The 14378-nt window shown below is 40.3% G+C and overlaps 5 protein-coding genes across 5 annotated transcripts; 2 read left to right on the forward strand and 3 right to left on the reverse strand.

Moving 5' to 3' along the window:
* Positions 1 to 638: 638 nt before the first annotated feature.
* Positions 639 to 1408, reverse strand: rhbA (Rheb family small GTPase rhbA; the record flags this gene model as incomplete). The annotated part of the gene is made up of 4 exons (XM_056943077.1): positions 639 to 878; positions 954 to 1082; positions 1134 to 1273; positions 1354 to 1408. 4 exons carry the CDS (start codon positions 1406 to 1408, stop codon positions 639 to 641), a joined length of 564 nt encoding a protein of 187 aa, XP_056799960.1.
* A 454-nt stretch (positions 1409 to 1862) lies between these two features.
* On the reverse strand, positions 1863 to 4377 carry N7459_003894 (WAPL family protein; the record flags this gene model as incomplete). Its single annotated transcript, XM_056943078.1, has 2 exons — positions 1863 to 2138; positions 2197 to 4377. The coding sequence occupies 2 exons, from the start codon at positions 4375 to 4377 to the stop codon at positions 1863 to 1865; spliced, it is 2457 nt and encodes an 818-aa protein (XP_056799961.1).
* Positions 4378 to 4910: 533 nt separating this feature from the next.
* N7459_003895 (uracil phosphoribosyltransferase) lies at positions 4911 to 5746 on the forward strand (the record flags this gene model as incomplete). Its single annotated transcript, XM_056943079.1, has 3 exons — positions 4911 to 5065; positions 5116 to 5474; positions 5526 to 5746. The coding sequence occupies 3 exons, from the start codon at positions 4911 to 4913 to the stop codon at positions 5744 to 5746; spliced, it is 735 nt and encodes a 244-aa protein (XP_056799962.1).
* A 443-nt stretch (positions 5747 to 6189) lies between these two features.
* N7459_003896 (transcription elongation factor 1 family protein) lies at positions 6190 to 6774 on the reverse strand (the record flags this gene model as incomplete). Its single annotated transcript, XM_056943080.1, has 4 exons — positions 6190 to 6362; positions 6421 to 6559; positions 6612 to 6656; positions 6772 to 6774. The coding sequence occupies 4 exons, from the start codon at positions 6772 to 6774 to the stop codon at positions 6190 to 6192; spliced, it is 360 nt and encodes a 119-aa protein (XP_056799963.1).
* A 721-nt stretch (positions 6775 to 7495) lies between these two features.
* rps1 (40S ribosomal protein eS1) lies at positions 7496 to 8533 on the forward strand (the record flags this gene model as incomplete). The annotated part of the gene is made up of 5 exons (XM_056943081.1): positions 7496 to 7509; positions 7604 to 7688; positions 7750 to 7775; positions 7833 to 8334; positions 8390 to 8533. 5 exons carry the CDS (start codon positions 7496 to 7498, stop codon positions 8531 to 8533), a joined length of 771 nt encoding a protein of 256 aa, XP_056799964.1.
* Between the last annotated feature and the right edge of the window lie 5845 nt (positions 8534 to 14378).

Here is a 14378-nt window from a genome sequence, read left to right on the forward strand (position 1 = left end):
AATTAGAAAAAAGTTCGCGCACGGCGGGGCATTACTTAATCTAAACCCCCCCCCCCCCCCCCGGGCCGCAGAATTGGTGGCCATTTCGTGTTACTCCGAATTGGCCTTAGTGTCACTACTAGTATCAGCGCCATCAATTATCATTCTATAGAACTTACTCATGGCATCATAATCTGCAAGGCGTGTCAATGTCAATTCATTACTCTATGGACATACCAAAATACAAATTCCTAGCCTTGAAAAAAAGGATCCATAATCCATGCAGCCCGGTTCAAACATTCCACCAATTCCAGAGGAATACGAACAAAAACATAAGTACCTTAAGCAGATGACCATTCCCAGGAGAAAGTAAACCAATCAACAAAAATCATAAATCACGGAGTCGTCCAGCATGTGGATGGGGTGAGGAGGTTCCTAGACAATGATCTCTCTGTTAGTTTAGATTTGCAAAAGGTGAGTCGAGGGCACAAGCGGCCTTCCACGAAAGTGGGATTGGTATGAACCAAGAATAACACTCGGGTTATCTGGGTACGATCTCCTAGCGGATATGGCTGCTAGAGTAAGGATAAGGGGGGGAGAAAGATCGGACACTGACGTACTGAATAGAACGCCTAGTGATTCTGCGATAAATGTCTGAATCACATCAAGGCGCACTTGTTACCCCCAGTTGGTTGGGATGGGTTTTGAGACTTCTCAATCTCTCCGATCATGAGATCAAATGCTTTGGAGACATTAAAGTCTAAAAAGGCGCTCGCCTCTGTGAAAGCACAATTGATTTCTTCGGCCAGTTGCCGGCCCTCGTCGAGAGACACTTGCCGTTGTTCAGGTTTGAGGTCACTCTTGTTCCCGACTACCACCAAAGGTACTTCGTCGGCTCCCTGTATAGAGGAATGGTCGTGAGACAACCGATATCGACTCCATTAGGCCAAGGGAATTATAGGGGAGATACTCACTAGGTGGTTCAGAATTTTGTCGCGAATAACCCTCACCATCTCAAAAGACTGTCTCGAAGTAACCGAGTACACAATAACATATCCATGAATCCCAATGAAGTGCTTAGAGTTCAAGATACTGTACTCATCCTATCGCAAGGGGTCAGCAAGAAGTAAATCGGGCTTAGAATGCTTACACACCTGTCCAGCAGTATCAACTATCTCGGTCGCATAATCCTGCCCATTGTACTTGATGATCCGGCTAAAGGTATTCTCAATCGTGGGGTAGTAGCTTTCGACGAAGTGGTGTTCGACAAAGCGCACTGTGAGAGAGGATTTTCCTAAGGGAGAAAATATGCCAAGGTCAGATATGCATTTCTAAAAGATTATATTGTAATGCCAAGGAAGAGAAAACTCATACCCACGGAGCGACTACCAACAATGGCAATCTTTCTCTGCTTTGGCGCGGCGGGCATTTTCAGTGAAGAGTAGAGCAGAGGCGCAAGAAGCCAGTATGGACAAGCAGGATATGAGTCTCAATGGGCAATACTAGGGTTGGTAGCAATGTCCAGCAAGAAATGTTTGGGGAGTGGCGAGAAGCGCGTTACTGCGGGCAGGTGGCAAATCGAGGTCCGTAAAGCATCCAGAGCTCTGTAGGAAGTATCCATATACAAACAGTGCAAACACTTGATTAGATATTGTCGGAAACGGGTCCACGGGTGTGGAGGATCGTATTAATAGTTTATCCTTCCCCGTACGTTTTATTAGTTAAGCGGCAGAATAGGCGTAATATACAGTACTATAGACGTCTTGGTTCCAATTGGTCTGGTCCCAGACAATGCCTACACATTTACTCAAAGGTCATACCATATCCGAATTCAAGGCAAGAGGTATACAATGGCATTTTCTCGAAGATCACATACACATTTGTCATGTGCAATCTTCCATGAGTTGAATCTGAGAGACCAGGTCCTGCAGCCGAGTGTGAAAGCCACTGGTTTCCTCTTGTGCTGGCTTTGGTTCTTGTTCAATTGTCTTGTGATGCTGTAAAAACTCGTTCACGGTCGACAGAAGTGCTGTGAGCCCTTTAGGATGCAATGATTCCTTTACCTGGAGACGAGCATCGGCATTCAAACAGAGAGCCAGGAGAAGTACTGCCAAATACCCTACTGCCACATTGTGATGTACTTCAAGGACGGAATGAGCCTGGAATAGTCCAATAAGTTCAGGTTCGCTGTAATATTTGCGATAGGAAGTGAGATACCTGGGAGGTTGAATCAACGTGGGTCACGAATAGGCGGAGAAGCCGGTCGAGAAGAGAGTGAGTGATGGAAACAGGGTCAAGAAATATGGCTCGAGAGGCTTGACTCTGTTCAGTCAGATTGATTAGAACACCCAATGCCAGGATCACGGTGTCAAGTGTGTTGCTCTCTTTGGTGAACGAGTCCCCAGTCAAAGTCCCAAATTTCGATATCATGATATTCACCAGCTCTTCAATAAGCGCCGGCAGCGCAAAGGAATCGCAAAGCGTGGGGTTGCTGTTGGTAAGATTCAAGATCACGCGGAGATAGAGTGTTTGTATTTGTTCGGCGGCGGCAGCGTCAAGAGCATTACTTTTCACACAAAGCAAGCTACGCATGTCGGAGAGTCTTTGCAATACGTCGCAGTGGTCCTTCTGCGGGCAATCTCCCGAAACTGCGTGCGCTTCCAATATGGATAATCCCAGAATTAAAATCCGAGACGTCTTTTCCACAAGAAAGGGTTTCCTATCAGCCTGTGAGTGCTCGAACAACAGAACGCCCACCAGTTGCCTCGACAATGACATTGGAAGACCCCCGGGACTTTCACCCCTCTCCTGAAATACTGAGATGGTGGCTCTCAGGCATTGTAATGCAAGGAGACAGGGGGAGAGTGTTAATTTAGTGTTTTCATCGAACAACTTTGACTTGATGGTGGGTATTATGTTCTGAACTGATCTCTGGACAAGCTTAGACAGCATGGCCCCTTGTGCACGTGTAACGATGGATAAATCATCTCGGACATTCAGCAGGGAGAGGGACGTATCCAAGAGCTTTGGCCACGCAGCAGTCGCTAGAACGTACGGCAGGGGCCTGATCCGCAAGCTCAAGCCAAAAGCACAAAAGGTGAGCGAAGTGGTCACAATATTGTAGTCGTTCGAAAGAGAGTCCACAAGTCTCTTATCAAAGTTACACTCAACAAACTGACGTGCTAGCTTTGAGTCCAGTAATTTGCTGCACAGCTGAATAAGGGCGTTGCATCGACCTGAGGCAGAGATATGAGGGTCTTCAATGTCTTCAAAAATCGACTCGACTGCACCCTGGTATCGAGCATTGATACCCGCTTTTCGAAGCTCGTGAATACTTCGAACAGTGCCATCATCATTGTTCTCATCATCGATCCCAAAAAGGCGAGCACGAGGAAGTCCTTCGGGATGGCGGTCTGGCGGAACAAGCAAATCATTTTGCACCAGGCTAGCTGGAACGCTGGAGTCGGGAAGGCCACCTGCCAAGGAAAGATCATCTAAAAAGGAACGCTGGCGTGCATACGTGACTTTGGAGCCTCGTAGATGAGGTGATATTGAAACCATAGAATCTTGACTATGGCTCTCACATTTGGTCTCGGTGGGAACGCCTGTTGGTACTAGATCTGGCAGACGAGTGGGGGTGCGAGGCGAAGACGGTTGGCTTTCAAGAGAAATATCCGATGACAGCCCATTGACTGGCGGTTCTCTTGTGCCCAATGAGTCAATCAGCCTTCTCCGGCCCGGGGTCAAGTTCCCAGTATCAGTTCTCGTGCCCTTTGGAGAACACGGGGATGGAGAGGTTGTTGCCCTAGACCGGATAGTCCGAGATAAGTTTGACGCAAGTTCAGCATGAAATCCGGATTTCTTCTCATTCGTCGTAGGGTTAATATTTCGGATTCTGGTGAGATTGTTGGTGGTTGGGGCTGCCTTGATCTTTTGAGGACTCGTTTGTAATCCGCGGCTCCGCTCATGTTCCGACGGCCACTTCTGGGATTGGACAGCTTTCCTGGTCTGTGTGGCAGAATTCTCGGTCTGATTACTTTTCCTTTCTGGGTTCAAGGTGGTGGCATTATGAGATTGCCGCGGATCAGAAAGTCCATCGTAGGATGAGATATTCTCATTCGAGCCATATCGTCTTCGTTTCCGTCGCGCAAAGCGACTGCGATCCTCCCCATCCGATGATAGGATATCGTAAATGCTCCCCTTCATTGTTGCTCCCCGGCTTGGTGATTGCGCATCCACATTCTGGTCTCCTGCAGGCGTACCCTTTGATTGTCGCGAAGGGCGACTTTTCCCCTTTTTATCAGGCATACATACAGCCGGGTTTCTCGAAGGGGAGTTATTGTTGGAGGAAGAACCATATGTCACAAGTCTGCGACTTCGAGGGCGTGTTTGTCCCATTCTCGCTGTTCAGTCAATGACAGGAGACGCCTCACATTTCTTTCCACTTGGGCAAGAGAAAACGAAGGAATGCCGCTGTAACTCAGATTTTACCCATCGAATGGGCTAGCACAACAAGTCGAGTTGGCATCCACCAACAACAGGGACATGCCGCAAGCAACCTAGATGGGGGTTATGGTGCTGTGGACAGCTATGGAGTAGTGTCCATCGCGGCGGTTGTGATAATAAGTAGGGTGAGTCAGGGGAGCAGCGTTGCACTGCAAGAGCAAGAGCGTCAAGCAGGTATCTTTCAAGGTCTCCCTCGTCGCTTGGGGATTGGAATGCCCGTGGGAAGTCGAAGGCTTATTCAGCGGAGATGATGCAAGCTTGGCAGTCCGGGAGATCAGGAAGGATTGCGGAGGCACGGGAGCACGGCCACTTGATACGCGATAAGAGAAAAATCCCCCCTCCCCGCCTTTACTGGAGGCGAGAAGCCCGTTGCTGCCAGTTCCTCCCACCCAGGTTTCCTTACCTTCTGCCCCAGAAAGATTCTTATGGCCAGCCAAGACCCGATTCCATCTCCTGCTCAGGGTGTAGGCCCCATCTACTGGCCCGATGGGGAAAAACCGACGGCTACAGTCTCGAAGGCGGTCTCCTACGAGAATGTTCATGTACTACCACAAACGCCTCAATTGATCGCCCTTTTGACGTGAGAGATCCCAGCCGATATTAGCGAAGTCATATCTAATTATCTCATAGGATGATCCGAGACAAGCGGACCAGCCGAGCTGATTTTATCTTTTACTCTAACCGAATCATTCGACTATTGGTGGAAGAGGGACTGAATCATCTCCCTGTTGTGGAGCAGTCTGTCACCACTCCGGTGGGACGGGCGTATTTAGGGGTCAAATTTGAGGGCAAGATCTGTGGGGTGTCTATTATGAGAGCGGGAGAAGCCATGGAACAAGGGCTGCGAGACTGTTGCCGATCGGTCCGCATTGGCAAGATTCTGATCCAAAGGGACGAAGAGACGTGCATGCCGAAGCTTTTCTATGAGAAACTGCCTTCCGATATTGCTGATCGATGGGTTCTGCTCCTAGACCCTATGTTTGCAACTGGTGCGTATCTACATTTCTCAACACTATCGCGAGCCCACTGACCTCGGATAGGCGGCTCGGCTACCTTGGCAGTGGAAGTACTGAAGCAGAAGGGTGTTCCTGAGCATCGGATACTGTTTCTTAACCTTATCGCAAGCCCCTCCGGCGTGGCCGAATTCGCTGAGAGATTCCCTAAACTCCGGGTGGTCACGGCTTTTGTCGACCAAGGACTGGATGATAAAAAGTACAGTTCCTTTTCTATGTTCCAAACAATTCCGTCGTATGATTTATGATGCCAAAACTGACTGGTTGATAGATATATCATCCCGGGCTTGGGGGATTTTGGCGACCGATATTATACACTGTAGAGCGGCCCGTCTCGGAAGGCGATATAAGTCTGTGAAGGCCGAAGCTCCCATTTCCCAGACGCGTCTTCAGCTTAAGTAGCGAATTTTTCCAGGTCAGTATGGGAAACATGGTCTGTCTCTCTGCTATTGAAAAGACAAGATGTATCCCGCCCTACCGCTTCCAAACAAGGAACCCTCGCCTGGCAAGGTATACCAGAAAATATTGGTGAACCAGTACAAGAAGAAAATAACGTTTCGGATGAGAAAAATACAAGATGGGCTTTGTGAATACGCCGTTCAGCTCATTTGAATGGATACCATGTCCCTGTCCCGAATGCGCCATTCGCCCTCTCTTACCCCAGCTCCCCACCCCTCTCCCACAATCTAATTTAATAATCTTCATCCTCGTAAGCATCTCCGTGTCCAATGTCAGTCGACATATCCTGTCTACTAGCCCCCGCTTGTGAGCTCATGGTCACATCGTACTGATTGGCAGTGTCCTTGGCCACGGCGTCGCATGCATCCACCCAGTCTGAATAGACATCCACAGCAGCGGAGAGATCTGGTTAATGGTGAGCCAGGAAATACGTGGTGACAGTATGCGCGCAGGAAACACCCACAGTTGATGCCGGTCTGAAACTTTTGACCGCAGACCTTGCAGGACAAGTCTCCCAGGCCTAACTTTTTATCTAGCTTGACAACGACCGAGTTTTCATGGTTGCAGAAGAGGCATGAGAACGACGTCGCGAGGGGTTCCCTCTGGTATAGGTTAGTCTTCGAGAATCAGAGCTGCCAGTATCAAATTGCGCACCTTCCGGGGGCCCTGCGGTTGGCGACTAGACTTCTTGCGCTTTCCCTGCACGAGTTGGTCAGTCACGTTCTCTTCAGCGTAAATGGAGGGAGTATAGGAACAGGAGCACAGGAACAGAAAGTATGGCAAGATGAGACAAGGAAAATTATACAAGACATACCATGCTATGGAGCTAAAACTAGGTTGGATCGCGAAAGAGGTGTTCTGGTGAGGGGGCTCGTGCGGAGAAATGGGAGTCGGAAGAATAGGTCTTCCGAGGCGAAGTGCCCATACATAAATAGATGATCAAGACTGGACCAATCATAGGTCACCGTAATTGTCACCGCCAGTTTAAAATCCATGAATATGTTACTACCGTGTCTTTCTGCCTTAGGTACGGTACTAACGTAGGTCCTTGGTATGCGCGGCATCTATGGAGGGACATAGGATAAGGGAGGTAGTCAGTGGAAAGAAAAAGGATGAAAGAAGGGAAACCCGTCGCACTGCGTGGTCGCCAGGGCTTCGAGAAATGCCAAGGTGTGCTCGGAGAACAATATGCTACTATAGGAACATTGGTGACACGAGATTATAAATACATAGTTCGAAGTGATGATGAGATGTAGAAATGAGCAATTTACTGTAGTAATAATAACAGGAGCAGATACCCCCAGTAGTCAACCAGTTAGACAGTAGTCACGTGTTGGCGTCGCTTTCCATTTCACAGTGTGTGTCACGTGGTAAAGATGACCTCAGCAACGTAGGGCCGGCGCTCGCTTAGCCGAGTTTTCTGTGGGTTTTGGATTTCAACCCAGCCGTACCGCGTGAATCTCGAAACCCTCCGAGCGCCGTGGTGCGATACCTTTGTCTGTCTTCCAACAACACACAGATAGACCCGACTCGCAATCATGGCTGTTGGAAAGTATGCGCTTCGCTCTGCTGGTCCTCTCTTTCTGGATGACCTTATTGTGCCCTCATACATGCCGTACAACTAGCTAACCCTCTTCCTTCTCTAGGAACAAGCGCCTGTCCAAGGGTAAGAAGGGTATCAAGAAGCGCACTGTCGACCCCTTCTCCCGAAAGGATGAGTACGCTGTGAAGGTAAGTGTGCTTTTTTTGAATTTTGCCAGCCTTAGAGCACCACGGACTGACCCTTTGCCAGGCCCCTTCGACCTTCCAAACCCGCGAGTAGGATCTGAACCCCATCTGTCGGTATCGATTGAACGTGCTAATGGAAGCAAACAGCGTCGGCAAGACTCTTGTCAACCGTACCAGCGGTCTGAAGAATGCCAATGACTCTCTGAAGGGCCGGATCTTCGAGGTCTCCCTCGCGGACCTGCAGAATGATGAGGATCACGCCTTCCGCAAGGTCAAGCTCCGCGTGGACGAGATTCAGGGCAAGAACTGTCTGACCAACTTCCACGGCCTGGACTTCACCACCGACAAGCTGCGCTCCCTGGTCCGCAAGTGGCAGTCCCTCATCGAGGCCAATGTGACCGTGAAGACGACTGACGACTACCTTATCCGCCTGTTCGCCATCGCCTTCACCAAGAGACGCCCTAACCAGATCAAGAAGACCACTTACGCCCGCTCGTCTCAAATTCGCGCCATCCGCAAGAAGATGACCGAGATCATGCAACGTGAGGCCGCCAGCTGCACCCTGTCTCAGCTCACGCACAAACTCATTCCCGAGGTCATCGGTCGTGAGATTGAGAAGTCTACCCAGGGTATCTACCCCCTGCAGAATGTACGCTGTTCCTCTTCTCACCTACGGCTGTTACACTCTAACTTCTCATTATCAGGTTCACATTCGGAAGGTCAAGCTCCTGAAGTCTCCCAAGTTCGACCTGGGTGCGCTTTTGGCTCTGCACGGAGAGTCTGCGACTGACGACAAGGGTCAGAAGGTCGAGCGGGAGTTCAAGGAGCAAGTCCTCGAGACTGTTTAGGGATTTTCCATTTTGTGGTGGTGCAGATCCTGGTCAACCATGGCATTCGTTGTCTTCTGATCATAGAAAACAAAAAAGTTCATGACATGTATGGTTGATTGTATTGATGATATTAAGCTTCCAGCTGTCCTGCCGGTGATTCAACCGGGACGATTAAGTTTCACCGTAGATGATGGATAACTTGCCTCGCGTAGGGTCTACACTGCAGCTTCTAAATAATGTTTCTCAGGCTCATGAATTACCCTCCGGCGTAGTCCTGATTTCGGCTATTGTATTATAAGGGGCTATCCCATATTCCCCTGTGAGGTTAGATCACAGATTATTTAGTCGTGGTGATAATAAAGATGGATTCATCTACCCGATACAGCTCGCCTTGCGATGATGACGATGATGATGATGATGATGATGATGATGATGATGATGATGATGATGATGATGATGATGAATTCTTATTCCTGTTGTAGCTCGCTATGATATGTACTGCTATACAGGAGTGCTGCGGGCAGGCCCGCGGCATGGAAGTGGTTAACCAGCCTATTCTATACGGTAAAGTATTACTGCCGTAGCTCTCCTACTGCCTCTTCTGCCCTTAGATTACCTTTATTTAAGCCTTATAGGTAGATTAATCTGCTATAGGGAACAACTCTTTCTTGGCAAAATCGTTTTCTTGAATTATCTCGCCAATATAGGGCTTTCAGGCCTTAAGAATTTGTTCAAATTTTAAGCTATCTACGGCACTATCGATTCATACTAGTCTTATGCCAGGATAGGGAGGGGATCCGACCAATTGGAATCAAGGAGAAGTCTGAGTTACTATTCCGCCCAATCTACCAATTTAGGGGGCGTACGCTTAACTAATCATAATATACAGGAAAAGGATAAACTATTAATATAAGTCTCCACACACTTATTCCAATATACCCCCTTAGCTGTCCTTCTATCCCTAAAGGTAGCTATACCTACACTAGTACCTCTTAGGGCCTTATTCACCCTAAATTGCTTAAATCCACTATCTTTCTAAACTAATACCTATTTTCTTTTTAGATTAGTTAATTAGATAACTTATATTAGTTATCTTAAATAGATTTAGAAAGTTATAGTGCTTTTAGTATAGTAGTATTTTAGTAAATCTATCTATAACTATATAGGCAGTTAAAATTTATTAAATCTTAATTTAACTATCTTTAATCTCCTATCTAAACTAGTACTAATAAATATTAATATATCTAAGCTTTATTTTAAATCTTATATTTTTAGAGATTATTAATATAACTATATATTTATTATTATAATTAATAGTAATTAGGTATAATAGAATAAAGTTAATTTACTTAAATAAGTATTTCTATTACTGTATTAACTTTTTAGTTTTAGATATTATTAAGAACCAGATATCTAAGTTGTCAGGATAGATAACCTATTAGTTAGGTGGAGGTAATATAGGGCTAAGAATAATCATATCTGATTAAGACAGTAACTGATTCTTGTAGAATCTAACTTAGAGATGTCTAGGGGGTTTCTTTTCTATCTAAATCGCTAAAGGGCTAATATTAATTTATTATTAATTTAAATTCTTAGTAATTAATAATATATGATGATGATGATGATGAATTCTTATTCCTGTTGTAGCTTGCTATGATATATGCTGCTATACAGGAGTGCTATAGGCCTGCCTACAGTGTGGAAGTGGTTAACCAGCGTATTCTATGCGGTAAAGCATAGCAGAATTGAATTAATAAAGGAAATAGCAAAAAGAGAGTCAACCGCCTACTGCCTACTAAGTCCCCGCGGTCGCACCTTCTATCGAAAAGTATCACTAGCACTATGCTATTGATAGTATCTTTGCTACTGTAACTTTCCTGCTGTCTCTCTTACCCTTAGATCACCCTTAGATCACCTTTATTTATACTTTAGCATTTATATACTAGCACCTATATGATGATGATGATGATGATGATGGATTCATTTGCCCAATGTAGCTAGCTTTATATACATGCTGCTATGCGGGAGTGCTAACAGAACCAGTCCTTAGCAGAAAAGTAGCTGCCTGCGCCGTGGGTGGAACCGAACTGTCGACCAGCCGGTTCCGCCCGCACAAAAGAAATAATACAAACAGAACAAATAGATGTGTAAACCAAATAAACGAGATCAAATAAGTGTAAACCGACTAAACTCGCCTAAAAAGGAAATCAAATAAGTAGTAGGACCCTATATAGTCCCCGCAGTTATATATTATCAAAAAGTATCCTAAATATATAACCCAACTATACTACGCCTATGTTACGGACCTAGCGCCAGCAACACGCTAAGGTACGAAGATGGGGAAATGATAACCAATCAACTTGGGAGTCATGTGAGGAAACCTTTGGATTACGATAAAAGGAAGGATCAGATCACGTGACCTGGACTTATCAGCGATGAGAGCAGACTCATTGGTGATGAGCTCGGAAGATATCAGCGATAAGACCTAGTCTCATCGGGCGATGCGACGGACTGGATATATAAGGACACTTATTTACCAGTATATATTTAGTTCTTCGCGTTTAATCAGCTATTGCACTTAGAACAATCAGATTAGAATATAACTTATTCTTGTTCTACTTTATATTATTTGATACCCTAACTAATATCTAACAACCTTAGGAGCTCACTTAAAGATAGCTATCCCTAAATAACTAACTTAGTTAGCGCCCCTAATTAATATACTTTTTAAGATAAGCACTTTATAGACTTTAGACCTATATAAGGCTAGAGTAGCGGCAGTAATAGGAGATAGGCAAGCTTAAAGGGACTATAGCTACTAAAAGAAGTATCACCTTTAAGGCAGTAAGGCTAATATAGCAGTAGATAATTAGCTAATATATAATATATTAAATACTAAGTTTAGGATTTAAGTGAAGTTAATAAGATAGTTAATATTTTATTACTAACTATAATTTAATAATAGTAGGAAGTAACAGTACTAGTAATATAAAGAGAGGATAGGCTAGATATATATTATTACTATCTCCTATTAATACTAAATTAATAGAGATAGTTTTTTAACTATAAGATTAACTAATATATAGATAGTTATTAGTAGTGAAATTATCTAAACTAGACTTCTTTTATAAAGATTAAGCTAAGTTATAATTATTCTTTATATAAATAGATATATAGTTATATATTATTAATTATATAGAAGAAATAGATAAAGTAATATATATATCTATATATCTCTAAGGATAGGCCTTTAAATAGTTTAAGCTTTATATTTAAGAATTTAATAAGAAGCCTATAGGGGATTAAGGTAATATAATAAGAGAAATATTTATAGTATACTAAATCTTTAAAAAGAAACTTAAATAGACTTTTAGAGATATTAATACTTAGTAAATAGCTAAAAAAAGACTTAAATAGATTTAATAGACTAGTTTAGTAAATATATATATTACTAAATTCTAATAGATTATATTATATCTAGACTATAATAATAATATATATATCTAATTATTTAAATAAGGTCTTAAAGAAGAAATTAAGGATAAATTAATATAGATTAATTAATCTATTAAATTATTAAAGATAATTAAAATAGCAGTTAAGTTTAATAACTAACTATATAAATAGAAACTTTAGTAAAGTAAAGTATAATATAGTGGATAATACTAGAATAATAGATACTACTACTAAAGGGGTAAATAAAGACTATAATAGTTTAAAAAAATCTATAGTGATCTTTATAGACTATAACTAATAGAGCTTAATATAGTAAAACTCCTTACTAAAGAGTAGAAATAGTATAAAAAAAAACTTTATTTTAAGTATAGTAAACTAAACTATATAATAAAAGAATATAAAAATAAAATAGGTAATTAGAACCTATCGTAGATTTATATAATTTAAAAATAAGATATATATAATATAACTAAAACTATAAAAGTAAAGATACTTTATATAATATAGGATAAATTAAGTTAAGGACTTAATACTAGGTAAAGTTTAGAGTAGGGCCTAAAGCTAATATACTAAATATTAGAAAGATATATTATAGAAGTATAAGAAGTATTTAATAAGATCTATAAAGGCTCTAAAGATAAAGTAAAGAAAGCTAAGAAGGCTAAATAAATACTATATAAAATCTAAGAAGGAAGATATTATATAGAAAATAAATAAACCTAGGTAGATAAAAACGCTTTAAAAGAGACACTAAAGCTTAGAATTAAATAAATAGCACTAAATAATATAAAGTAATTACTAGATATAATTTAGAGTAATTAGATAAATAAACTATAGAACTATAAGAGTTTATAATAAAAAGCCACTAAGATAGTAAGTAAAAATATCTAAGAGATTAAAAAAAGCCTAGATAAGATTAATAAGGATATTAACTAAATTAAAGAAATATATTAAAAATAAGTAAAAGATATAGATTAACTAAGAACCTTAATATATAAAGATATTAATATTATTAATTTAAGGTAGTTAATTAAATAATAAAAGGTAAAACTAGCCTATAAAAAAGTTAAAAAGTGTGTTAATATCTTTAAATAACTTTATAAATCACTTAATAAAGAGGCTAAGCTATAAAAGCTATAGGCTACTAATAAAATACTAGATAATAAATAATCTATATCTAAAAGTGATAGAGATTATAATACTAAAAAGAAGTAAATAATATAGCTAAAATATAAAGATTTACTATAGTTAGACTCTAAGTATAAATAGAAAGTAAAGGTTTAGAAAAGAATAAGCTCTAGAATCTTAGTTAATTTATAGCTTAAAAAGTATAATAAATAAAAAAGGTTTCTATAGATAAACTAGGAAATAAAAGTAGATTAAAAAAAGATCTAAGATAGTTATTAGATAACTAATTCTTAAAAGCTATTAGAAAAAAAATCTAAAGGATAGAGAATAGATATCCTAAAGATATTTATAGAGGTGTTAAGAACCTTAGAGATCTAAGAAACTTTATTATTTTAAAAAACTAATAAAGTGCTTTTAATATTTTAAGACTTTTTTAGAAATAAATATTTAGGAATTTAGGAATAATTTAGCTAAAAGAGTAATCTAAATAGTATACTATATATAGAAGATCTATAAAAGGTGCTTTATAATAAATCTAATAGTAATAAGTTAGTATTATATATTAAAGATATAGAAAGAATATATTTATATATATAAGAAGATTATATATATATTAGATATATAAGATATCTAAAATATAATCTAAGAGCTATAATTAGATACTATAATAAATTATATATAATTTATATAATTAGTAAGATAGATTATAGTGGAATTAATCTAAAATTACTATAGTATATAAAAAAACTATACTAGAAAAAGCAGTAATTAGTAACTACTATATAGGGAAAGTATATAAAGGCTAAAGCTTTAATAGTAATTCCTAAGGGAAATAATATTTTTATTTAAATTATATTTAATTTTAAAGTAATAAAAAACTTTATAAGCTTATAGTTTAGCACTAAGTACTAAGTACTGATAATCTAAAAAAGTTAAGTTATACTAATTATTAAACTATATAGATAAAAACTAAGACTAAGAATTATTTACTATATAGAATAGATTTAGATAATTATTAGAAACTATAAAAAAGAAATATATTTTAATATTACTAGATTAAGATAATATAATATAATAATTAAAGTACTATAGCTAAGATAATATAATTTAAAGATTAATTAGTAGTATAATAGTATTTACTTTAAAAACTATAAATATAAATAAACTAAAATAAAATAGACTAGATATAAAATATTAAGTAATAAAGGGCCTAGCTTTAAAAAGGTAAAAATCTATTATAATCTATATAAGTATAAAGCTAAATAGAGTTAGTGGTCTA

Source organism: Penicillium hispanicum (genome assembly GCF_028827665.1).
Source record: "Penicillium hispanicum strain IBT 35686 chromosome Unknown utg000004l_segment0_segment0, whole genome shotgun sequence".
Lineage (NCBI taxonomy): Eukaryota > Fungi > Ascomycota > Eurotiomycetes > Eurotiales > Aspergillaceae > Penicillium > Penicillium hispanicum.